This window comes from Staurois parvus, unplaced genomic scaffold (assembly GCF_062004578.1).
Source record: "Staurois parvus isolate SC_StPar_1 unplaced genomic scaffold, SC_StPar_1.0 ptg000023l, whole genome shotgun sequence".
Taxonomy (NCBI): domain Eukaryota; kingdom Metazoa; phylum Chordata; class Amphibia; order Anura; family Ranidae; genus Staurois; species Staurois parvus.
The window spans coordinates 5,413,335-5,439,464 of NW_028317819.1; the positions used below are offsets into that span (position 1 = coordinate 5,413,335).

The 26,130-nt window shown below is 41.9% G+C and overlaps 1 protein-coding gene across 1 annotated transcript in view; it reads left to right on the plus strand.

Moving 5' to 3' along the window:
* SLC4A8 (solute carrier family 4 member 8) overlaps positions 1-26,130 on the plus strand; it is a 321,698-nt gene that overhangs the window by 121,969 nt on the left and 173,599 nt on the right. Inside the window, exon 2 of the mRNA XM_089692984.1 lies at positions 10,666-10,747. Within this exon, the coding sequence (XP_089549110.1) occupies positions 10,666-10,747 (82 nt within the window). The remainder of the gene's footprint in view (positions 1-10,665; positions 10,748-26,130) is intronic.

Below are 26,130 nucleotides of genomic sequence, written 5' to 3' on the forward strand. Positions count from 1 at the left end.
GTGCAGAATTACCAGTATAGCAGCAGCCTGGCTCCTAGCCTTCTTAGGCCATTCTCTGAAATTCTTCTGAATCTACTAGAAAACTGATTAGATCTATCTTTAACACTGATCTGTTTTTGTTCAGGTAGAAAAAGCGGCAGAAAGCAGAAGAAAACTGCATCTCTTTAAATTCCGTGTAGCTTTTCACTTCTGTCTGTTGTGCTTCAGTTGTGGTTAAAAAATCCTGCTTGCTGCATTTTTGGTGCATGTTTAGTCCGCTAAAAATACAAACCAAAAACACATCCCTCCATTGAAATGAATAGAAACTGCATTCTGCATGAAAAATGCATAAAAAAATGCAACGCCCAGGTTCATGGAATCTCATGACAAGGGAAATCACATTATATTCAACAGTTCTGTTCTAATCAACTCAGCACAGTGAGATTTTGGAAAAGGTTCCTGGCGGATTTCAGTGCAATTTCAGCCCCATAGACTGCTATGTTATCTCACAGAAATCAGCATAGATAAGAAGCGTTCCTATACAACTTTGATGGATTCTGTGTTTTCTTTTAACCCTCATCTCTTCTCCCTGTCATTTTTCATCGATTTTGATACAGCTGCGATTTTGGAGCCTTCCTTCAATCCTTCCTTTGATCAAGCGGCCGATCCTTCCCTCGTCCGATAAACCCTTCCTTTGATCAATTGACCCTTCATTTGATAGAGCTTTCCTTCAATCGATCAACCATTCCCTAAATCAATCGCTTGATCGGTCGATCCTTAAGTCAGTCGACCCTTACATTGGATTGATCGATCCTTACTTCAATCAAATGATCTATAAAAGGAAGGATCGAATGAACAAACGATCAAATTGCTTCAGTGTAAACCTAGCCTTTAAGCAGCAAAGATGACCAGGGAGGCGAGGTGAGGGTAAAAAAAAAACAAAAAAACACTGAACCATAAAAGTTGTATAGGAATTCTTCTTATCTATGCTGATGTGACTTCTGTGAGATAACATAGAAGTCTATGGGGCTGGAATCACACCAAAGTTGGATTGTAATGTGATTTCCCTTGTCATGCAATTCTGTGAACCTGGGCTTGAGAACTTCTAAAGTCGCATTGAAGTTGCATTAATAGTCACATTGGAAATCACATGAGAATCACATTAACACAGAGGGAAGTGATACGAGGATACCCCAATGCAAACATGGTAAAAATGCAAAATGTATTGCATTAAATTTAATGCAACTTGGGAAAAATGCATATGCAATTTTTATGTGATTTTCATACAGAGTACTGTGAAAGTAGCCTTAGAGACTGTGTTCCAGGCTTAATCTGTGCTATAAACATCGCAGTGTGAAAAGAATCTGAAAAAAATTGTTAACGACCACATGATGCTAAATAAAAAAAGGGTCCAAAGTTTGGAGGCAATTAAGTGGGGTGGACACGGGGGTTGGTAAAACAGAAAATATGCTTTGTAATTGAAGGATATAACCAAACACAAGAATAAACATTTAACATATTACACCTTACCAGTCCATAAAGGTGGTGGCTGCATTAGTTTTTATTTTTCAGGCAAAGAATATTTTCAGCAAGTACAGAAAATACCAGAAATGCATTGTCTTTGTAACTTTCTGTGAATTGAATTAAAATCACAGACTACTTATCCTTTTAAACTATCTACTGCAGACTAAAAATCTCCTCCACCAATGTAATGGAGATGGAGAGAGGAAGAGGTGCTTACTGTCCAAATCAGGAGAGCATCCCACTCTTTTCCTGTCTTGGCATTTAATATAAAATACAATTTAAAAAAAAATCACCTATTTACATATAGTGGATGAATGCAGTTCAGAAAATGGTATATTTATCGCTGAAACTCAGAAGAGACAGATCCCATGTAATGCTATTAAACCCAAATGTACTCAGCCTTGATTATATCTGTATAAAATAGTAAACAATCTGAGATAATCAGGCTTCGCTTGAGGCAGAACAATAACGCAGATGTGAAAGACAGATCAAAACCAAATGGCAGCATTACACCTCTTTAAATTGGGGTGACCTTGTACTTGGCTATCTAATTCCATTAACCGCTTCCCCGCCGCCCTATAGCAGAAATACTGCTACAGGGTGGCAGGGCTGCGCAAAATCACACATACATATGTATATAAATATATATGCACATGATTTTGCACTTCTGGGTAGGGGGCGCGCACGCGTCACCTTGCCTGCGCCACCATTGCAGCTGCAGATGTCGATCACCGGGTCCCTGCTGGAGATTCCCCGCTGGCACCCGGCACTTGCTGAGAAACTGACAGGGGAGAGACCTGTGTTTAACCAACAGCAGAGAAATACACAGCAGCATGTTTAAAACACACACAGCACATGATGTAAAACAGCACACAGTTAACCCTTTGATTGCCCCCAGATGTTAACCTCTTCCTTCCCAGTGTTATTAGTACAGTGTCAGTGCTTTTTATTAGCACTGATCACTGTATTAGTGTCATTGGGATGTCAGTGGCAGTTAGTCAGTTCCCACCGATTGCCAGAATGCCCGCCCCAGTCCCACTATAAGTCGCTGATTACCACCATTAGTAGTATAAAAAAAAAATTCCAGTATATATACCGCCATTTGTAGACGCTGTAACTTTCACATAAACCAATTAATTTACATGTATTGGTATTTTTTTTTTGCAAAGACATGCAGCAGAATACATTTTGGCCTAGATTCATTACAAAATTTAATGTTTTAAATATTTTTACTGGATATGTTTTATAGTCAAAAATATTTTTTTGTCATTGTCTTTTTTTTGTTTATAGCACAAAAAATAAAAAATGCGGAGAGGATCAAATATCACTGAAAGAAAGCTCTGTTTGTGGGGAAAAAAGGACATAAATTTCATTTGGGTGCAGTGTTGTATGAACGCGCAATTGTCAGGTGGAAGCATTCGGGCTGCAGCGTTACTCTGACAGTGAGCCCGCAGAAGGGCTAAAGGTTAAAATAAAACAACCTGCCCGATGCCCGGAACTACATGTCCCGGGCGTCGGGCAATATAAATTCAACATCCCTGATTATTAATAGTTTATAAACTAGAAATGAATACAAAAAATCAGCAGGAAAATAATAATTAAATGGAGGAGAATACAGCGTTAATTAGGGCTGAGTAGAGTAAATTAAGGGGTTAAACAGAGGAATATTTTATTAAAAACAGACTTTTTTTTTTACTTGACAGGTTGCTTTTCGCTAACTTCTCCTACAGATCTTCATCCCTTTGATCTGTAGATGAATAAACAGAAAGATACAAAATATAACAATGTTTCTTTTTAGCTTTCTCTTTTACACCCCGGTCACATCAAGCCTGGCTTTGAAATCGTGCGACTTACAGTGAAGTCACACGATTTCAAAGTTGTGAGACATGACAATTTCAGGTGCTATTTGCAAGACATCTGACACAGATATCTATGCAAATTGCACCAAAAGTAGTGTATGTACTACTTTAGAAATCGGTGCGGCTCCGACCAAGTTGGAAACCACACCGATATGACTACTGTAATTGCGGACAACAGGGTGCGACTTGGCATGCGATTTGCAAGTTGCATGGCCTGCAAATCTCATGCCAAGTCGCACCCAGTGCGACCAGGGTCTTAGTTCTCATGCACACTGGATGTTTTTACAGCTACTGTTTTTGGCGGTTTTTCTACAGCCAGTAAACTCCCCAGCATGTTATCCTATGTGTCCATGCATATAGACCGTAATCAGTGTTTTTTGGCTAAAAACCCCCCCAGAACTAGTGGGTCTGTAGAGGAGTTTTTTAGCTGTAAAAACGATCTAATGCTGAAAAACGCGGCAAACCAGCATTTTTGGACTTTATTTTAAGGAAGAAAACACCAAAAGACGCTAATGCAAAAAATTGCAGCTAAATGTTAATGCAAAAGCACAAAAAAATGCTGAAAAACTCATGTTTTTAACGTGACTTTACACAGCTAACGTTACCAACGCTATTAAAACGCCCTGTGTGCATGGAGCCTTAGGCTGAGCAATGTTGTTGATAAACATTGTCAGGCTGCTTTTTTTTAATTTTTTTTATGGCAGCTCCAATTACTCGTTTACACTTCAGCTGTCAACAGGGGAACCCCGCTGACAGCTGAATGAGTCATCGGTTGTTAAGGACGCGATGGCCCTGCTTCCTAACAACCTATAATTTCTGGGTGTTTTTTAAATTTACATTTCAGCTGTCAGCAGGGGAATGCCACTGACCGCTGAAAGAACTCGAGTCTGAAGGTAACAGTTCCAGGTATTGGAGTATTGGAGTACAGATACTCGTGCAAATGCTTAGTATCAGCACTGATGCCAATACCGGTATCAATATCGGTAGAACCCTAGTTTACATTTAGTGAACACGTGTGATCAAAGAAAAAGTTTTATCTTCCCAAAGAAAGATATCCCACTCTTCACAATCACGCCTTATTCATGTGATACATTTTCAGCAGCACTTATACTTGTGAGCAACTATTTTCAAGGATGAAGGGCAAAATTAGAACCAAAATATCTGGTGAGCACCTTGATAATTGCTACTACAGCCATCGATCCAGATTTTGATGCATTAGTTTATCGGAAACTGTGTCAAATATCCCACTAGTTTTATGCTGTCCTCTTTTACTTTTATAGAAAAAAATATTACAAAAATGATGTTTTATTACTCAGATAGGTAAATTTTCTATATCAGTGATCATGAACTTGTAATCTGCCCTACTTTTTCTGCTCATCAGCCTTCCTTATTGTTAGTGTCTTTTATGTCTTTTATATGTGACCCAAGACAATTCCTCTTCTTCCAGTGTGGCCCAGGAAAGTCAAAAGGTTGAACACTCCTGATTTAATCAATTCACCGCTGGATGACCTTCCCGCTGAAGAGGTTCTCTATGACCCGGTCTAAATAGGAAAGCAAAATATATATAAAGAAACCTTGCACTCAGTTAAATAGATAAATGACTGCTGCACATAAAAAGTCCTGTATACCGGACTTACAGTGCATCCAGAAAGTATTCACAGCGCTTAACTTTTGCCACATTTTGTTATGTTACAGCCTTATTCCAAAATGGATCAAATTAATTTTTTTAAGTTTTTAAATATTTGCAATTTATTAAAAATAAAAACCGCAAAAAAAACCACATGTACATAAGTATTCACAGCCTTTGCCATGACACTCAAAATTGAGCTCTGGTGCATCCTGTTCCCACTGATCATCCTTGAGATGTTTCCACAACTTGATTGGAGTCCAGCTGTGGCAAATTCAGTTGATTGGACTTGATTAGGAAAGGCATAAACCTGTCTATATAAGGTCCCACAGTTAACAGTGCATGTCAGAGCACAACCCAAGCCATGAAGTCCAAGGAATTGTCTGTAGACCTCTGAGACAGGATTGTATCAAGGCACAGATCTGGGGAAGGGAACAGAAACATTTTGACAGTCCCAATGATTACAGTGGCCTCCATCATCTGTAAATAGAAGAAGTTTGGAACCACCAGGAATCTTCCTAGAGAGGGTCACCCGGCCAAAATGAGTGATCAAGGGAGAAGGGCCTTAGCCAGGAAGGTAACCAAACCCCGATGGTCACTCTGAAAGAGCTCCAGCGTTTCTCTGTGGAGACAGGAGAACCTTCCATAAGAACAACCATCTCTGCAGCACTCCACCAATCAGGCCTGTATGATAGATATGATATGAAGCCACTCCTCAGTAAAAGGCAAATGGCAGCTCACCTGGAGTTTGTCAAAAGGCACCTGAGGGACTCTCAGACCATGAGAAACAAAACTCTCTGGTCTGATGAAACAAAGATTGAACTCTTTGGCCTGAATGCCAAGCTTCTTGTCTGGAGGAAACCTGGCACCACTCACCACCTGGCCAATACCATTCCTATAGTGAAGCACGGTGGTGGCACCATCATGTTGTGGGGATGTTTTTCAGCTTCAGGAACTGGGAGGTTAGTGAGGATTGAAGGAAAGATGAATGCAGCAATGTATAGATACATCCTTGATGAAAACCTGTTTCAGAGCTCTCTGGACCTTAGACTGGGGCAACAGTTCATCTTTCAACAGGACAACGACCCTAAGCACACAGCCCACATAACAAAGGTGTGGCTATGGGCCAACTCTGTGAAAGTCCTGGAGTGGCCCAGCCAGAACCCAGACTCTCTGGAGTGGCCCAGCCAGAACCCAGACTCTCTCTCTGGAGAGATCTGAAAATGGCTGTGCACCGATGCTCCCCATCCAACCTCATGGAGCTTGAGAGGTTCTGCAAAGAAGAATTGGAGAATTTGCTCAAAAATAGGCTATAATTGGTGCTAAAGGTGCTTCAACAAAGTAACGAGCAAAGGCTGTGAATACTTATGTACATGTGGTGTTTTTCGTTTTTTATTTTTAATAAATTGCAAAGATTTCAAAACAAACTTCCTTCACATTGTCATTATAGGGTATTGTTTGCAGAATGTTTTGGAAAAAAATTTAATTTAATCCATTTTGGAATAAGGCTGTAACATAACAAAATGGCAAAAGTTAAGCGCCGCGAATACTTTCTGGATGCACTGTATATTAACCTATATATAGAAAAAAGTGCACTGTCCCTTTAAATCCCAAATATTACATGCTTACAGATTCTAATGCAATAAAGTGAACATTCAGTACAAAATACCATTAAATAAATAATAATGTCAAAAATAATCTTAAAAGTTATGATAGGTGAATGTCCAAATCCACTTAGGATCCTCCAAGTGCCATGGAAAGTGCTCAGTGCTCTATTGTAAACAGATTTATGCCCCAAGGTGCAAAGTGCTGATTCAGAAAGTTAAGCCTCTTTCCGGACCAGAATGATCTCACATAACAAATACGCAAATGGGAAACCCCTTTATTCTTAGCACAGTGCCTCACACACTGCATGATTGGGCAGAAACATGGCAGGTTGTAAACTCATCTCTTCATATTCACAGCCTTTTCTATACAAATGTTGATACCCAGGTGGTTGGACTACATACTGCATATCCATGTTCCAGGAAGCATGTGAAATAAATATATAATAACAAGCCACATAATGTTTAGGGTGTTTCTATATTTGCCTACAAAATGGGGCATTTTCCAGAATTGCTGTTGGCCATGAAAGAAAAGTCCCATTGTTTTTCTGATTGAAGCTACAAAGTATTGATTTTCTCTGCTAGCCATGGTGTTTAACCACTTCAGTAATAGGCACTTTTACTCCCTATCTGCCCAGGCCAATTTTCAGCTTTTAGCGCTGTTGTACTTTGAATAACTATTGCGCTGTCATGCAACACTGTACCCAAACTACATTTTTATCATTTTGTTCACACAAATAGAGCTTTCTTTTGGTGGTATTTGATCACCACTGTGTTTTTCATTTTTTGCTAAATAAATTAAAACATTTTGAAAAAAATAAAGTTTTTCTTCATTGTTGTTATAAAATTTTGCAAATAAATGTTCTTCATAAATTTAGGCCAAAATGTATTCTGCTACATTTATTTGGTAAAAATAACCCAAATCAGTGTATATTATTTAGTCTGTAGGATAGTTATAGAGTCCACAAACTATATATCTGAAAATGGATCAGTCCTGCTGTACTGATGGCTGATCTCATTTCTTGAGGTCCAAAAAGGTGAGGACAGTACAGATATCCCCCAAATTACCACTTTTTGGAAATAGTCTGAGATATTTATTAACAGGCATAGCGAGTTATTTGAAGTTGTAAATTTTTGTTGTAATTATTTTTTAAAATGAAGTAATTATAAGAAAAAAAATGCACACTTTCTTTTTTACATACTGTCACCAGTGCAGTACCGCATCATCATATAACTGGTGTGATGGTTTTTTCTATTTATAATACACTGTGACCAGAGTAATATAATGTTACCATAGTGACATTGTACTACTCTGGGGAAGTGATCAGTATTTTGTTTTACTCATTGTGATCGCTTATAAATTTTAATGCTATGAACAAGCATTTTACCAAATGAAATTGATTCATTCAGTTTGTTTTGTTGTGATAAGCTGTAATTGGCCATCACTAATCACATGATACAGATAGGCTGTGATTGGCCCAGTTTGTACCATGTGATTACTGTGACCAATCACAGCTACCAACACAATTGTATACAATGGATGACATGAAAGGAAGCGATCCATTGTTTACAATTGTAATGTGACCTGCTGTGATTGGTCACAGTGGTCACATGGTACTGGCAAAGGGTCGGTACACAGATCAGTCATCGGGGCTGCGCTGTCCCACCCAGCCATCATTTTACTATAGGCTGGGAAGAAACTAGTTAAGGACATCCAAACTTTAGTAAAACACAGACTATTCTTGTTGAGAAGGATGCTTCTATAGGTAGATGAATACATAATACTGCTTTATTTCTGTATAGTGGCCCTCAAGGCCCTCTCCTCCAATCCTCGCCGACTCTTCTCTGCCTTCAACTCTCTACTCTCTCCACCCCCCCCTCCACCCAGCACATCACTCACTGCCCTTGAGATTGCCAATCACTTCAAAAACAAGATTGACACAATTCGCAAGGACATTGCCGCAACTCACACACCCTCTCAACCCGTCCCCTCTCACACAGATACCCCCTTATCCCCCCTCCCCCTCGACATAACCCGCAGGGACTTCGTCGCTGCTCAAACTCTCTCCAACCCCCTTCACCCTCACTCAGCTACCCCCTCATCACCCCTCTCCCATGGCCCCACCACTGCTCTGACCTCCTCTTCCACCCCACCCTACATTCCTCATACTGAAGCTCCCCCCACACTCCGCACCTTTGACCTTACTACCATCGAGGAAGTCTCCAAGATCCTCTCTGATGCCCGCCTCACCACCTGCCCCCTTGACCCTATCCCCTCACAACTCCTACGACCTTCCTCCTCCTCCATCCTACGCTCCCTCACCCACATCTTCAATCTCTCCCTCTCCTCAGGCACTTTCCCCTCCCCTCTGAAACATGCACACATCACCCCCATACTTAAAAAGCCCTCCCTGGACCCCAATGACCCGAACAACCTCAGACCCATCTCCCTGCTCCCATTTACATCTAAACTCCTCGAGCGCCTAGTCTACACCCGCCTATGCTCTCACCTCAACGACAACAACCTCCTCGATCCCCTACAGTCTGGCTTCCGTCCCCTACACTCCACCGAAACCGCCTTACTCAAACTCTCCAACGACCTTCTAACCGCCAAAGCTAATGGCCACTATTCAGTGCTCCTACTCCTTGACCTCTCTGCGGCCTTCGACACAGTCGACCACCCCCTCCTCCTCAAAAAACTACACTCCCTCGGCCTCAGAGACTCTGCTCTCTCCTGGCTCTCATCCTACCTGTCACAACGCTCCTTCAGCGTTACCTATAATGCTACCACCTCCCCCTCACTCCCCCTCTCTGTTGGGGTCCCTCAAGGCTCTGTCCTTGGGCCCCTTCTCTTCTCCATCTATACCTCCTCCCTTGGCCAACTCATACACTCTCACGGCTTCAACTACCACCTCTATGCCGACGACACACAAATCTATCTCTCAACCCCCCACCTCACCCCCTTGGTCTCAGCCCGAATCACACACCTACTGAGCGACATATCAGACTGGATGTCGCTCCACTTCCTTAAATTGAACCTCTCCAAAACCGAGTTTCTTGTCTTCCCCCCAGCCCGGACACCACCCCCCATTGATTTCTCCGTCACATCCAACAACGCTACCATCAAACCCGCCCTGCAGGCCAGAGTACTGGGTGTCATTCTGGACTCCAACCTATCCTTCCAGCCCCAAGTCCAATCTTTAACAAACTCGTGCAGACTCCACCTCCGCAACATCGCCAAAATCCGCACGTTCCTAACACCAGAAACCACTAAACAGCTCATCCACTCTCTCATCATATCACGACTCGACTACTGCAACTCCCTCCTCACTGGCCTGCCTCGCCGCTGGCTATCCCCGCTTCAGTCCATCCTGAATACGGCTGCCAGACTCATTCACCTTTCTAACCGCTCTGTCTCTGCCACCCCCCTCTGCCAACCCCTCCACTGGCTTCCGATTGCGCAACGGATCAAATTCAAAATCCTAACGCTGACGTACAAAGCTGTCCACCATACTGCCCCGAACTACATCACTGACCTAATATCCAAGTACCGCCCAGCACGCACACTCCGCTCCTCACAAGACCTCCTTCTCTCTAGTTCCCTGGTCTCCTCCTCCCATGCCCGCCTCCAGGACTTCTCCAGGGTGTCACCCATCCTCTGGAACTCCCTGCCCCAACCCATCAGATTATCACCTACTCTTCTCTCCTTTAGGCGCACCCTGAAAACCCATCTCTTCAGGGAAGCCTACCCCACCCCCTGCTAACTTGCCGACCTCCTCCACTCTTCCTACCACCCCATCCCCCACAGCTATCTCCTCCTGTGCCACCACCCCCTCCCTCCTAGATTGTAAGCTCGAAAGAGCAGGGCCCTCGAACCCCTCGTGTATCACATTGTATTGGTATTGTTCTGTCACATGTTCTGTCCCCCTTTGTAATGTACAGCGCTGAGCGAACTATTGGCGCTTTATAAATACTGTATAATAATAATAATAATAATAGTGATGGTCATGTTTTATGAATCCTATGATCATATAAAATCAATGCATTGACTCAGTGTTGTTTTGTTTTACAGAGAACTGATGAAGAGGCTGTTGTAGACCAAGGTGGAACAAGTTCAGTACTAAATATTCACTATGAAAAAGAAGAGCTTGAAGGTAAAACTTCTTATGGCAAAGCTTACCAGTTTTATGCGGCTCCCAGTGTCAATCTCTAATGTGTTAAAGCGATTCTAAGGGTAGGTTCACACTAATGCGGTGCGGTATATTGCATGTGATTCACACAGGAAACGCACTGCATTCCTGTGCGATTTGTGTGCGGTGCGTACATTGTGTACGGCTCAAATTGCACCGCACCTGCACCTGCACCAAAAAGGTGCAGGACCCCTTTTTTTGGTCCGCACTAGAATCGGATCACATGGGTATTCACACCGATGCGGTCCGATTCTGCACAACGCACCGCGTTTGGCGGACCGATTTCGGGGTGTTGTTAACATATACACCCGCATAGGTTCACATGAACGGTGTGCAATTCTAATGCGGTGTGGAATTCGCACAGAAAATGCTGCAAATTCTGCACCACATCAGTGTGAACCCAGCCTAAAGGCTGAAGGTTTTTTATCTTCATGCACTCTATGTATGAAGGTAACATACCTTCAGTGTGCAGCCCCCCCAAATACTTATTTGAGCCTGATCTCGTCCAGTAATGTACACAAGAACAGCTGCTCTCCCTGGGGGCATTCAAAAAGGTGGAGAGGCCAGAAGCGCCAGCAGGGGGCCCGATAAGAGAAGAATCGGGGCTTCTCTGTGCAAAATTATTACAAAGAGAAGGTAAGTATGATGTGTTCAATATGTTAAAGAATAAAAAATCAAGCCTTTAGAACCACTTTAATGATTCAGTATTTCAAAATAGAGGGGGATAACAAAACTTCTAAGTAGGTCATTGCCCCTCTCACGATTTGTTAATCTTCAACTCATTTTCCTTCCATGTTTAGTGAAAGCTAAACTCCCCTACTTTGGCAAGTTCTTGCCAAAACTTATCTAAACCCAAGGTCAAATATATATTATATTGCAGTAGAGGCATCCCTAGGGTTGACGTCACCCAGTGCGGTAACACATGGTGTAACCCCTCCAGAGAGGAAGGAGCGGTAAAATGAGTATCCCGTAAAGATATGTATCCCCTGAAGCAACTGTGCATGTGCTGGTTTCAGGCCGAAGAAGCCGATCTCCAACTTTAGCACAGAGCCGCCAGAGTTAACCCCTTACAGGCGGCAAACCGCTCAAGCTGATCCCACGGATCACTATGAGTTGCAAGGTCAGTTAACCTAAAGGGGGTTAACTGATCTTGCATCCCATAGTGATCCGCAGGATCAGCTTCAGTGGTTTGCAGCCGGCACATGTGCAGTTGCTTCAAGTGATACATATCTTCACGGGATACTCATTTTACCGCTACGGGGGGCAGCTGTCACTGTGCCAGGAATCCGGGATCACCCCAATAACTGGCCAGGACCTTCACAGAACCCAGTAGCTCTGCTGGCATCCTGCTCCTGCTCCCCTGTCATGGTGCAACCCGGTGCGGCCCGCACCCCCCCCTAGGGACGCCACTGTATTGCAGCTTACCAGTCCATAGACGATGTAACTGCATTTGCTTTCTTGTTTTAGGCTTTTTTCTATTTATTTTCTCCTGGTTATGCTGTGACTGACACACTTTATGGCTACAATCATTTCTCCATTGTATCTATGGAAAGAGCCATAGTTGTCACTGATCTTCAAAAATGTTTGCCTTTGTCTATCTCTATTATATTGTAGATGGATGATATTGGTAATTTACGCACATCTTTAGGTTTAGATACCCTTTAAGTCAGCATGGAACACTTTGTAATATGTTACCGGTCATATGTGTGTGTGCCTGTGTGTGTTTTTTGGAACATTTTAGGGCAGTATTATACAAAATGTTGAAAGCTGATCTTGACAAGTGAGTACAAATGATATATACCTAGTAATAGGTTTACATAAAAGCTAGTTAAAAAAACCATTTTACTACACACTAAGATAAATAAAGTAAACCTTTTTAGAAAATCAGCAAGCCATTGTTAGTAATTTACTTTATTGTTTACTGATGTTTCTACGGCAATACAGTTTGAGACTGTGCCAAGCAAATTACCCATAATAAATAATGCAGAGCTGCCGAGAACATCTTATATTTACAGACCTTGTAGCTTTTATTTGTCAAAGCCTAGTAACAGGCAGCTGGGATTTCTCATTTTTATGGAAGAGTTATCCTGGTCTGTCATGTTAGGAGAAGCTAAGGAAATATAGCAGTCCTAATCATGGATAGCTACACCTTTTCATTATAAGTGACCCTCAGTCTTACTGGGCCAGTTCACATCATGTGCAGTCCAGTGTGCTTTTTTTTTTTTTGCATAAAAAATGCATGGATAGTAGGTTATATGGTTTCCAATGGCATAGTTCACACCAGTGCAGTCAGTTTCATTGTGTCCCAGTTCCAGAAAAAAAAGTAGAACATGCTGCATTTTTTTCAGCCTGGTTCACACCTATGCAGGTTGTGGTTGTTGTGTTTTCCTGGTGCACTTTGCAGTTTTTCACGTGCATTTTTGACACATTTATAATGCAATTTGCGTTTTTCGTAAGTTGTATGTTGTCTTGCTGGGGAAATCAGCAAAAACTATGCGTTTCCATAGGACATGCGTTTCCATAGAACCAAAAATACAACCTGCTGGGGGAAAAAAATCCTTGACCCTTTCCAAAAAAATGCACCAGTTGAAAATGCACAAATGTGAACATATCCATGTTAAATGGACTCTAGTGCATTTCTGCAACACTGAAAACGCACTGAAAAACACATAGGTGTGAACCAGGCCTTCTGCACTGAACTGTAGTGAAATGCAGTAAAACACATCAAAAACGCACCGTAATACTCCTAAACCCACCAAAAAAGCACCAGATTGCACATGTCTTAATGTAAAGGGATTCTAAAGGTTCAGGGGGGGGGGGGGTTCTAAATAACATGCTAGGGTTTCACTGATACCACTACCAGTATCTGTGCTGAAACTAAGCATTTGCACGAGTATCAGTTTTCATGCAAATGCTCTGATACCTGAAACTGATACCTTCAGGTTCTTTCAGCTGTCAGCGCGGGGGGATGTAATAAAAAAAAAGCTGTCAAAACCAAAAAATGCCAGCAATTACTGGTTGTTAATGAGTGGAGCCGCTGCATCCTTAACAACCGAAGACTCATTCAGCTGTCAGCAGGGCTCCCTGTCAAAAAAAAAGCAGCCTGACAATATTTATCAACAACATTGCTCAGCCTAAAACAGAAAGATAAAAATAAACATTATTTCATTTTGTATCATTCTGTTTATTCATCTACAGATCAAAGGGATGAACTTCATCTGCAGATAAAGTCAGTTAAAAGCAACCTGACAAGTGAAAAACAGTTTTTTGGTTGCTTTTTTTAATTAAATGTTCCTCTTTTTAACCCCTTTTAACACTTAATTTATGCTAATCAGCCTTAGTTAACTTGTTATTCTCCTTCTCCATGTAATTATACTTTTTTTTTGTTTTTATTGTCTGTATTTTGTTTGCATTGTTTGTATTTACACCTCTAGCATATATTTACAAGTTTTACACTGAAGAAAAGCGCAAAATTGAAAAAAAAAAATACATTACTTCATTTGTAAGTAACTTTTCAATGCTTTGTACCAGAATCATAATTTTAGTGTCATTTTAAACAGGACAAATTATAGAATATAATGCACACTTTTTATGTGCAGTAACACAATTTATTTTTAAATTAACACTGCTCAAAAAAAGAAAACATGTTTTTTTTAGTTTGTTTAATTTATATTCAAATACTTTTTATTGAAGTTTTAAACAAATACAGTTACAAGGGAGGTAACAAGAAAACAAGACAAGTTCACAGTTGTATAAATGGTTAATGTAGTATTTGACAATTTCAACATAAAATGGGAGGTAAATTCTACAATGTTTTAGTTATATTATGTGGGAACCATTATTTTCAAGTTTAAATACAACTAAGAACCTGGGGGAAGGACAGGAGAAGGAATAAGGATAGGAGAAGAAGAGGATAGGAAATACAGAAACAACTGTAAACACTAACTAGAATGAACATTATACCAGTCAGAGTATTATTGTATACTCCATAATGGGTGAGCTATCAGAATTGAACCGTACATTTTGCATTACGTGACCTTAAAGACCAGAAATGGGTAACTTTGGTGTAAGAATGGTTATTGAGGGCAAATCTCTTTTCCATATCACACTGGAAATTTACATCAGTAATTACCATAGCTATAGATGGTGACGTGAGCGACTTCCACAACCTGGTAATATTATTTTTGGCTGCATATAATATATGAATTATGATACAACGCGAGTTAGGGGGGATCTTTCCAGACCAATATAAAACAGTGCTAGTGTGGGGTCAGGGCTCACTATGATTCCTGTTACTTTGGAGATTACAGTAAAAACACTGTTCCATAAGGATTTTAATGATTTACATGACCATAGTAGGTGTAGGAGAGAGCCTATTTCTCCACACTGAAGCCAGCATTGCGGAGAACAGATGGAGTACATTTTTGATAATCTGACAGGTGTTACATACCATTGGTGGAGGAGTTTTAGATAGGATTTGCAATACGTAGCACATTGTGAGGATTCATATATAAGAATGAAGGGTTTGTACCAGGTTTGGTCAGAAATTGACTGGGAAAATATCAGTTAGCAGTTACTTAAGGACATAGTTCTTAGATTAAATTTTAAATCAATAATGTGGGAACAGAACAGGGAAATCCCTCTTCCTGGATATTTAGGATTGTTGAAATATTGAAACACTGGGGTTGGAAGAGTAGTGGAAGATGGAATATTAGATTGTATGCAGTGGATAAACCTCACATGAGTAAAATGTTCTGAAGAGGGTAGAGAGAAATTGTTTTGAAGAAAGTGGAAGGGGGCTAGTTTGTTGGCAATATAGAGGTCTGGTAATGAGTGGACACCACATTTTTCCCATATGGTTAGGTTAAGATAGGATATGAAAGAATATAGGGTATTGATGGGAATTGGTATTAATCTGGATTCAGGAAAAGCATGGGATAGTAGAGTAAATCAGGCTTCTGAAGATGCTTTGATACATGGATGATTGAAAGATAGTTGCATGTGATCTGTCGAGTGCATAATGAGGAGATTCTGTGGTGAAAGTGGGCAGAACAGTGAGGATTCCATGGAGGACCAGGTTTGGATGCCACCAAAAGTAGATTTGGTCAAGAAGTGTAGCTAAATAGTATGAGTGTAGATGTGGGAGACCAGCATCAGCAGGACATCTAAGATGTTTGGATTCCTAAAAATTGAGTAAATTGCCTATGGACATTGCAGAAAAAATTGGAGGGTACAGACATAGGAAGGGTCCAAAAGATATAAAGTAATTTGGGTAAGATAAACGTTTTCAGGGCTGCAATCCGCCCTACTTTAGTTAGGCCGTATGTTTGGAGAGAGTGGAGTTCTTTGGTAGGGATGGAAGGAATGATTTATGGTTCAATTCAAAAAGTTGAGAAGTTGAGGGGGTCAAATTAATCCCTATATATGGGAGTTAATGGTTGGCCCATATAAATGGGAATTTTTTTAATGAGAAGCTGTTGAGTTTTCAGAGGTGTGTGCAAGTTTAGGATCAGAGATTTATTTTCATTTAGTTTATAGTAGGAAACGTTTGCTTATGAATTAAGAATCATTCGAATTAAGGGGAGTGATTGGAAAAGATTGGTGATCATTAAGATGATAACTTCAGCGAATAGACTGATAATTATGTGCTCAGTACCTTGATATTTAATGCCAGTAAACAAAGATTCCTCTCTAAATCTGGAGGCAAGGGACTCAATAAGTAGTGCAAATACAATAGGGGATAAGGGGCAGCCTTGCCTGGTACCATTTGTGATATCAAATGGTTTGCATAGTACACCATCAGTAAGGACTGAGGGGGAAGAGTATAGAGACATAATAGCTGCTTGTATCCAACCTGTAATACCATATTTTTGCAATACTGCTTGCATAAAGCCCCAGTGTATGCAGTCAAACGCCTTCTCTGCATCCAGGGAGAGGAGCAGAGAAGGTGTTTTTTTGCGATTCTAGGCTATAGATTAACCCCTTGGCGCCAGCGCCTCCCAGCTCTTTAAGGGTTTCACAAGCCGGGAGGTGGGTGGGGTTTTAGGGTCATGTGACCGCTGTTATTCGCTGTCACGGTGGTCACATGATCGGGAAAGGTCCCGATCACAAGAGGAGATCTGGATCTTTCCGTGAGTACCGGACATGTGTATTGGGAGAGCGCAGGGTGCGCGCTCTCAGCACATACGGTTTTTTTATTGCACGCAAATGTGCGGCCGCTCAGCGTCAAGGCCCAGACACTGAGAGGTTGCACATTTGCGTGTGTGCGGCGTGAAGAGGTTAAGGAGAGTAATCTTCTGGCAGCGTCTGGGGCCTGGCACCCCGGTATGAACCCTACTTGATTTGGGTGAATCAAGGTCAGAATAAAAGGGAGCAATCTATGGGCTATTAGCTTTGCACATAATTTCATATCCGTATTTATGAGAGATATTGGTCTATAGTTTTGTACTAATTGGGGGTCTTTGCCTGGTTTATGAATTGTTGTTTTAATAGATTGTATCATCCTTTTAGGTAAAGAACCAGAGGATGCAGCACAGTTGAAGAGGCTTGTTAGATGTGGGGAGAGTATATTAGCAAAATATTTATAGTATTTATTGGTATAGCCCTCCCCCCCCGAGATTTGTTAAGTGGGAGAGTTTTAATTGCAGATTCAATTTCTGTGGAGGAGAATGGTTTTAAGATGGCTTGAATTTGGGATGGAGAGCAGGGAGATTAACTGAACATAGAAAATGTTGTATGGAGGTGGGAGATGGTTGAGTAGTCTCTTTTCATCCATAAGATTATAAAGAGATTGGTAAAACTCAGCAAAGGTGTTGGCCATGTCTAGGGGATTGGCTACAGGAGAATTTGAAAAGGGATGATGGACTGAGTTTATTTTAGATCTGGCTATAAGGGATCCAGCTTTGTTTTCTAATGAGTAGTATTTTGCTTTCATTCTCTTTAAGTTGAGGTCCTATTTAAATAGCAGTAGGGAACAGAGTTTATTTCTATCTCCAAGTAATAAAGCAGAGTTGACAGAATTAGGACTGCGTTTATTTTGTTCTTTCATTTTAATAGAGGCTGGAACCTCTTCAACCTGGCACCTCCTCTGCTTGGTAACCTGAAAGTTCATCTTTATAAGAACCCCTCTCATATATGTTTTGTAAGTAGCCCATAAAACATTTATAGAAATATCAGGTGTTTCGTTTGTTTCAAAAAAGAGGGAGTGGGTTTCTGTAATGATTATCCGATGATTAGGGTCCGTTAGTAAAGTAGAGTTTAGTCTCCAGGGGCCTGGGATGGAGAGTTTACTTGGGATGCCAATTGTGATGCTTATTGGGGCATGATCTGACTACGTAATTGTGCCTATCTTTGATGATGAGATATGTTCTAGAGTCCATTTATCTAAAAGGAAAAAATCTATCCTGGACTATGAGAGTTGGGAAGGAGAGTAGTATGAATAGTCTCTTTCTGCCCCATGCTGGCATTTCCACACATCTTAGAGGTTGTTGGTGTGTAAAAAGTGATTCACAGAATGATTGGAGGGTCGTTTGCCAGATGTTGTGTCCAGGTGGACGTTTCCAACTATATTGAAGTCTCCTGTAATTAAGTGGCCCTTTTTGTGTGATGAAATCAAGGTGTGTAATTTTTTGCAGAATTGCATTTAGTTTGAGTTTGGTCCATATACATGCACTAGGGTGTATTGGATATTGTTAATGATGCAGACCAGGACATGGAGGCGGCCCTGGGGGTCTGCAAATTCAGAGGTTAGATGAAAGTTCACTGTATCTTTTATTGCCGCCATAACTCCATTCTTCTTTTTGGGGTTTGAAGCTAGGTGTATGGTAGGAAAATGTTTCATAGTGAAGTGGGGAGTCTTTGTAGTAGCAAAGTACATTTCCTGGATGAAGCTGATATCCGCTTGGAGAGAATGAGCTTCTTTGATGATTGACAATCTCTTGTACGTGGAGTTAAAACCTCAAACGTTAAGGGAAACTATTTTATGTGCCATATTTGTATAAGTTGAGGCATAGTGACTGGTTCAAAGGATCTATTTCAAGTGGTGTTAGAGGAGTCACTCTATGTATGAGAAGTGTTTCAATATTTATGATGGTATTAATTCGAGGTGGAAGTAGTAAGTTGAAGGTCTTAGGAGGGATGGTAAGGTCATGCAAGGGTGATTTCCGTGGTTTAGATTGCAGGAAGTTTCGTAGAAAATATTGGAGTATGTAAGACTGTTATTACCAATGTAAAACATGAGAACGTAGAAAATATAAAATAATCTTGTTAAAAATACAAGAAACATGGGCAGCATAAACAGCTACTGTTGAGTGGGGGTAGTTTAGTAACCATGGAAACGACAGGTTGTCATGGTGGTATGCACCTGTTATTCTTGAAATTTCGTGGATTAGGTCAATGCATTCCAGCAAGTATTAGAAAGATGCGCTGATGGTCGTCTACAAGTAAGATATTCCATTTTTTGAGTAGGTCAATACCTGCTTCCAGACATCTACTTTTGAAAGACTTGCCCTATTGTTTGATTGTGAGTTTAGTGGGGAAACCCCACTGGTATCCTATGCCATTATTGCGTAGGGCTTTAGTAACGGAAATCAACTTTTTCTGTTAAGTAATGTTTCTTTAGACAGGTCAGCATATAATTTAACGCCTGCGTGAGATGCAGGGAATGCTGTCGGGTTCCTCGCTGCAGCCATAAGCTTCTCTTTGATATGGTAAAAGTGTATACGCGCCATTACGTCTCTAGGGACTGATGCAGGTAGAAAAAACGGTTTTGGAATTCTGTGCACTCTATCGATTGCTATTTCTATATCATTAAGTGAAGGGATGAGATGTTTCATCAGTTGTTGTAGGTAAGTCATCAGGGTATCAGGGTTGACCGACTCTGGGATGCCATAGAATTTAATGTTATTCCATCTAAAGTGGTCTTCTAGGTCAGCTATTTTGAGTTTTAATTGTTGTAGCTCAGTATCATGATCTATATGAGCATCTACAATGTCATTATGGGCCGAAAACATTTAGCTCGTTTTGGTTTCAATGAGGTTCAGGTGTTGGGCATGTTCATGTACAGTTTTTGAGATCGGAGTTATCACTGCTGCTATGTCCTTATGCAGAGTTTGCCTTAAGGAAAGAGGCATATTTTTCATGGTTAATTCGGATACTGGCTGGTCAGAGGCAGGGAACACTTCTATAGCTGACTGTAGCTGTGAGGAAGGAGCGTGAGAAAGAGCAGGTATATGCATTGCTGTGTGTGTGGGTCCTTCTATCATAGGCTGCAATTTAGCAGGGCTGCATGTGGTGGGAAATAGAGGAAGAGAGGACTCATCCGGGTCCCCATCATGGAGAGACATTGACAACCGCGGGTCAGGTGTGTAAGTGGATCTTTCCTCCATGAGAGCGTCCGGGCTACCCTGCAGGCCGCAGGCGCCATCTTGGCTGCTGGAGTCTTGGGCCGGGTAGAAGAATGTCAGCTTTTGCGGCTGGCCGGGTGACTTTCGGCAGGAGGGCATAGTGTCAGAGCGGTCTGGGAAGTGTGCCCTGCAATGTAGGGTTTTGGTATCCCGCAAGTCGCGGTGGTGCCGCTGTTATAGCTGGGATGGCTGAGGAGCTCTGTTAAGGAGTGTCCATACACGGAGTTGGCCAGACATGCCCCCCCGGTTTGTTTCATTTAATAGTCTAAGGGTTGTGAAAAAATATAATTTTGCAAGATAATATTCATGAAAAGAAAGCCTTGTTTGTCGTTAAAAAAAACAAAACAATATTTGTATTACATTGTTATCTTAAGTAATGACAAAGTTATTGCTGAATAAGCAGGTCCATATCAGAAATTTAAAAATTGCTCTGGTCCATAAGGGGTGAACAGATGTGAGAGCCGAAGTTGTTAAGGAGTGGGGCTGCCGCGTCCTTAACAACCACTCATTCAGCTTTCAGTGGAGTTCCCCTGATGATAGCTGACGTGTAAACAAAACAGTTGGCAACAGGTATCGGTAATTGGTATCAGCAAGTACAAAAAAAGTATCAGTACTCGTACATGCGGCAGAAAATATGGCATCGGTGCATCGCTATAAAAAACATGTCATACTTACTTGCTCTGTGCAGTGGTTTTGCACAGGGCAACCCCGATCCTCCTCATCTCAGGACCCCGCCCCCCCACCCCGCGGGCACTCCTGGCTTCCTCCCCTTGACCCCCAATAGAAAGCCGCTTGCCATGGGGGCACTGGTGCATGCTTGCTTCCAAACCTAGTTCTATGCATCGATAAGACAGATAGAGCCGCGGCCTGGCCCCTCCCCCTGCTCTCTCCTCATTTGCTCACTGGCTATGATTGACGGCAGTGGGAGCCATTGTCTCAGCCAATGAGAAGAGAGAGACCCGGGACAGCCAAGGCTCCTATGCACGTTGCTGTATCGAGAAGGGGCTTAAGTAAGTATTAGGGGGGCTGAGGGGGGGAGCTGCACACAGAAAGTTTTTAACCTTCATGCAGAGAATGCATGGAGGAAAAAAAAACCTTCAGCCTTTACAACCACTTTAAGGTGAAGAAAAACAGAGGGGAAAAAATACACCTGAACCCATCAAAAACACGCATGCAGAAATGCATCTGAACTGCATTTCTATGGTGTGAACCGGCCTTAATAAAGAAGATTCAAGTTTGTGAGTTAATGATATGATGATGGTATCCATTCAGTCGTGTCTGACTTTTTCCGGGTCAGCTCTCTCCACACGTTTTCAATCTTGTATGCCTTCTTTTAGTTGTTTCATTTTCTAGCTGGTGTAGACTTTTATGGTGTCTATTCAATGTGTTCTTTGGTAGCCTGGCTTCCTTCCGCTGCTAACCATCCAAGTATAATTGCCTTCTGCAATGAATTTTATTGCATGACATGTCCAAAATAGGTGAGCCTGAGTTTTGCCATGCAGTAAAATATGTGGTATTATGTGTGCTAGAACTTGCTTGTTTGTTATCTTTGCTGTCTGAAGAATGCGCAGAGCATTCTCCAGCACCATTGCTCAAATTTTCTTCTTGTCTAGTTTTTTTATGGTCCAATTTTCTCAACCAAAGGTAGCTATGGGGAACACAGTAGTGCAGAGTAGTCAGCATTTGGTTGCCAGGCTAATATCCTTGCCTTTTCCATATTCGGTTCATGTTCATCATTGCTGTGCAACCCAAAAGTGCATATATCCAACCTTGCAGTGGTCATGATCTTGGTCTTTTTGATGTTCCAGTCGAGGCCAAACTTCTCACTTTCTTCTTTCATCATTTTGATCAGATGTTTGAGACCTTCTTGCTTTCCTAATAGAATGGTCATGGCATCAGCGTATCAGAGATTATTAGTCTCACTTCCTCCAATCTTTAATATCATTTTTGATTCTTCAAGCTCCAACTTCCTCATGATCATTTCAGCTTACAGGTTGAACAGGAAAGGGTAAAGAATGCAACTGTGCCTCACTCCCTACTCTACCTTTGTCCATCTATGTCCGTTAATATTGATCATCTTCAGTGAATGCTGTTACTCTAACCTATGTGGCAATTTAAAAGGGATCGAGTGCAGGGGTGGGCAACTGCTGCCCCCCAGCCGTTGTGGAAGTCCCATCATGCCTTCTGCCTCTGGGAGTCAAGCTTGCAATTGTCAGTTTTGCAATGCCTCATGGGACATGTAGTTCCACAATAGCTGGAGGGCCACAGATGCCCACCATCTGATCTAGCATTAGGTAAATGGTACATATTAGGTGCATGGTAAGTGTATGTGTATGCCCATAAAAGCTGCAGGTATTTTTTTCTTCCACCTTAAGCTGTACATCTGTGCCAACAAGAGTTTCCTATTACCCTTCTTGCAAAATGTAGTTAATTAGGCCCTGGTCAGTGCCATTTTATGATTTCTATTTCTTGACCTAGGCATCAGTACATTCTATAATGGATCCCATTGTACACTCATCAAACTGTAAATGGCTGCAGGCTATCAATCCTATTAACTCAAGGCTAGGGATAAGATGATTGTCGTACTTATAACTCTTTTTTAACATGCTTATTTACTGCCTTGACTGCAACCCTGTTAAAACAACAAAAAATAAAGTGAAATGACTATGTTCAGGTGATACACAGAGATTAAATAAATCATCCTACATACGTTGTACCCGTTTATCTGTAGTCATCTGTCCTGTACATCCTTCTTTAACACAGAGATTAAATGATTTTTCTCAGCAGCAGAAAGCAGAGGGCAGCGATCTGATATCACACACACTGCAGAGCTAGAGAGCAAAATTGATGTAATCTGAGAGCTGATTGGAGGAAAATTGCTCCCCCTTCACAGACCCAGAGAAAGAGCTGAGACATAGAGCTGAGGGTATGAGTCATCTGCTGTGTACTGGACATGGGGCAGGCTGTCTTCTGGGAGGCTAAAGTGTCTGCCTAATCTATTAGAAGTGAGTCATGCAGATAGCATCTGATAGGAGAGATCAGAGAGGAACAAGAGCCAGTTCTTTGGATTCAGGGTAGTACCCACTATATTGGAATGTGCTTTTTTTATTTTTCATGTCCAAGGTTTACAACCACTTTAATGTATTCTCTGCATTATGGTAATCTGGTTCCTATCACTGCCTCAGTGATGTCTCTGGCTTCAGTGCAAATTCCCTTCTTGCTTGCACAGGAGAAACTGACGGTAATGGAACCATAGTCTCCTGCTGCTATCAGCCAAACTCCTGCGAGGAAGGAGTGGGAGTATGGCTTACCAATGCAGGATCTGTCTATGGGTGCATAGCTATAAGTGGTTGATTAAATAAAGGCAAATAGACTGTTTACTTTGCAAGGGAATTTTTCCTTAGTTTCTTTAGTTTAGCTAATGTGGTAAAAATTCACTTTGCAAAGAATACTCAGTCTTGTGCAAGGAAAATAAAAAATAATCAACAATTGCACGTGATGAGATGATGGAATTCAACACAGCTTCACCCCATTTACCAAACTAAGGGAAAATGTTCTTGCAGAGTGAACAGCCTATCTGTCTTTAGTAAAGTCAGCAAACAGATGGTCTCCATGGCAATCAGTAATTCTCTATGTTATAAAACTGTCATACGCTATATTACCAAAAATATTGGGACGCCTGCCTTTACACACACATGAACTTTAATGGCATCCCAGTCTTAGTCCGTAGGGTTCAGTATTAAGTTACCCCACCCTTTGCAGCTATAACAGCTTCAACTCTTCTGGGAGGGCTGTCCACAAGGTTTAGGAGTGTGCACTGGTGTGCAGTCATTTTGGAACAGGAAAGGACCATCCCCAAACTGTTCTCACAAAGTTGTCAGCATGAAATTGTCCAAAATGTCTTGGTATGCTGACGCCTTAAGAGTTCCCTTCACTGGAACTAAGGGGCCAAGCCCAACCCCTGAAAAACGACCCCACACCATAATCCCCCCTCCACCAAACTTTACACTTGGCATAATGCAGTCAGGCAAGTACCGTTCTCCTGGAAACCGCCAAACCCATACACGTCTATCGGATTGCCAAACAGAGAATCTTGATTTGTCACTCCGGAGAACACATCTCCATTGCTCCAGAGTCCAGTGGCGGCGTACTTTACACCACTGCATCGGACATTTTGCATTGCACTTGGTGATATAAGGCTTGGATGCAGCTGCTCAGCCATGGAAACCCATTTAATGAAGCTTTCTATGCACTGTTGTGCTAATATGAAGTCCACACAAAGTTTGGAGGTCTTTAGCTATTGACTCTGCATGCAGTTGGTGACTTCTGTGCGCTTGACCCCGCTCTGCCATTTTATGTGGCCTACCACTTCGTGGCTGAGTTGCTGTTGTTTCCAGTTGCTTCCACTTTGTTATATCACTAACAGTTGACTGTGGAATATTTAGTAGCAAGGAAATTTCACGGATGGACTTATTGCACAGGTGGCAACCTATCACGGTACCATGCTTGAATTCACTGAGCTCCTGAGAGCGACCCATTCTTTCACAAATGTTTGTAGAAACAGTCTGCATGCCTAGGTGCTTGATTTTATACCCCTGTGGCCATGGAGGTGATTTGAACACCTGAATCCAATGATTTGGAGGGGTGTACCAATACTTTTGGCAATATAGTGTATTTACAACCACTTAGTAAAGTCTGTGTGTAAATACATTTGTAAAGCAAACCCAGGAAAATCCTGGTCACCGTTCTGTTTTTTTGCACATTACTAAAGAAGAAGCACACACTTTAGTATGCATACTGTGGTATATGCATGTTACAGATCCATCTGCTTTCCCCCACAGATATGTAACTGGTGCATAGTGTCTCCTGTCTGCACACTCACACACATAACTGATGCATAGGGATTGATTTAGGAAAACTGGAGAGTGCAAACACTGGTGCATCGGTGCATGGTAGCCAATCAGTTTCTAACTTCAGCTTGTTCAATTAAGATTTGACAAAAAAAAACTGGAAGCTCATTGGTTTCCATGCTGAGCTGCACCATATTTTGCACTTCACTTTTAGTAAATCAACTCTATAGTGTCACTTGAGTGCAAACACATGTAACTGAAGCAAAGTGCCCATTGCATGTGCACATGTAATTGATGCATAGTATTACTTGTGTGGAGACGCACATCCCTGATGCATAGTGTCCCCTAAGAGCACACACATGTAACTAATGCATCTCCCGTCTGCAAACACAGATACAACTGATGCATAGTATCCCCTGCATGCACACACATATTTAATTGATAAATCCTGTCCCCTGTGCACAAACCCTTGTAACTAATGCATTGTGTCCCCTGTGCACAAACACATGTCCCTATTGCATTGTGTCCCCTGTGCCCAAACACATGTCCCTACTGCATTGTGTCCCCTGTGCCCAAACACATGTCCCTACTGCATTATGTCCCCTGTGCACAAACACATGTCCCTAATGCATTGTGTCCCCTGTGCCCAAACACATGTCCCTACTGCATTGTGTCCCCTGTGCACAAACACATGTTCCTACTGCATTGTGTCCCCTGTGCACAAACACATGTCCCTACTGCATTGTGTCCCCTGTGCCCAAACACATGTCCCTACTGCATTGTGTCCCCTGTGCCCAAACACATCCCTACTGCATTGTGTCCCCTGTGCACAAACACATGTCCCTACTGCATTGTGTCCCCTGTGCCCAAACACATGTCCCTACTGCATTGTGTCCCCTGTGCACAAACACATGTCCCTACTGCATTGTGTCCCCTGTGCACAAACACATGTCCCTACTGCATTGTGTCCCCTGTGCACAAACACATGTCCCTACTGCATTGTGTCCCCTGTGCACAAACACATGTCCCTACTGCATTGTGTCCCCTGCGCACAAACACATGTCCCTTCTGCATTGTGTCCCCTGTGCTCAAA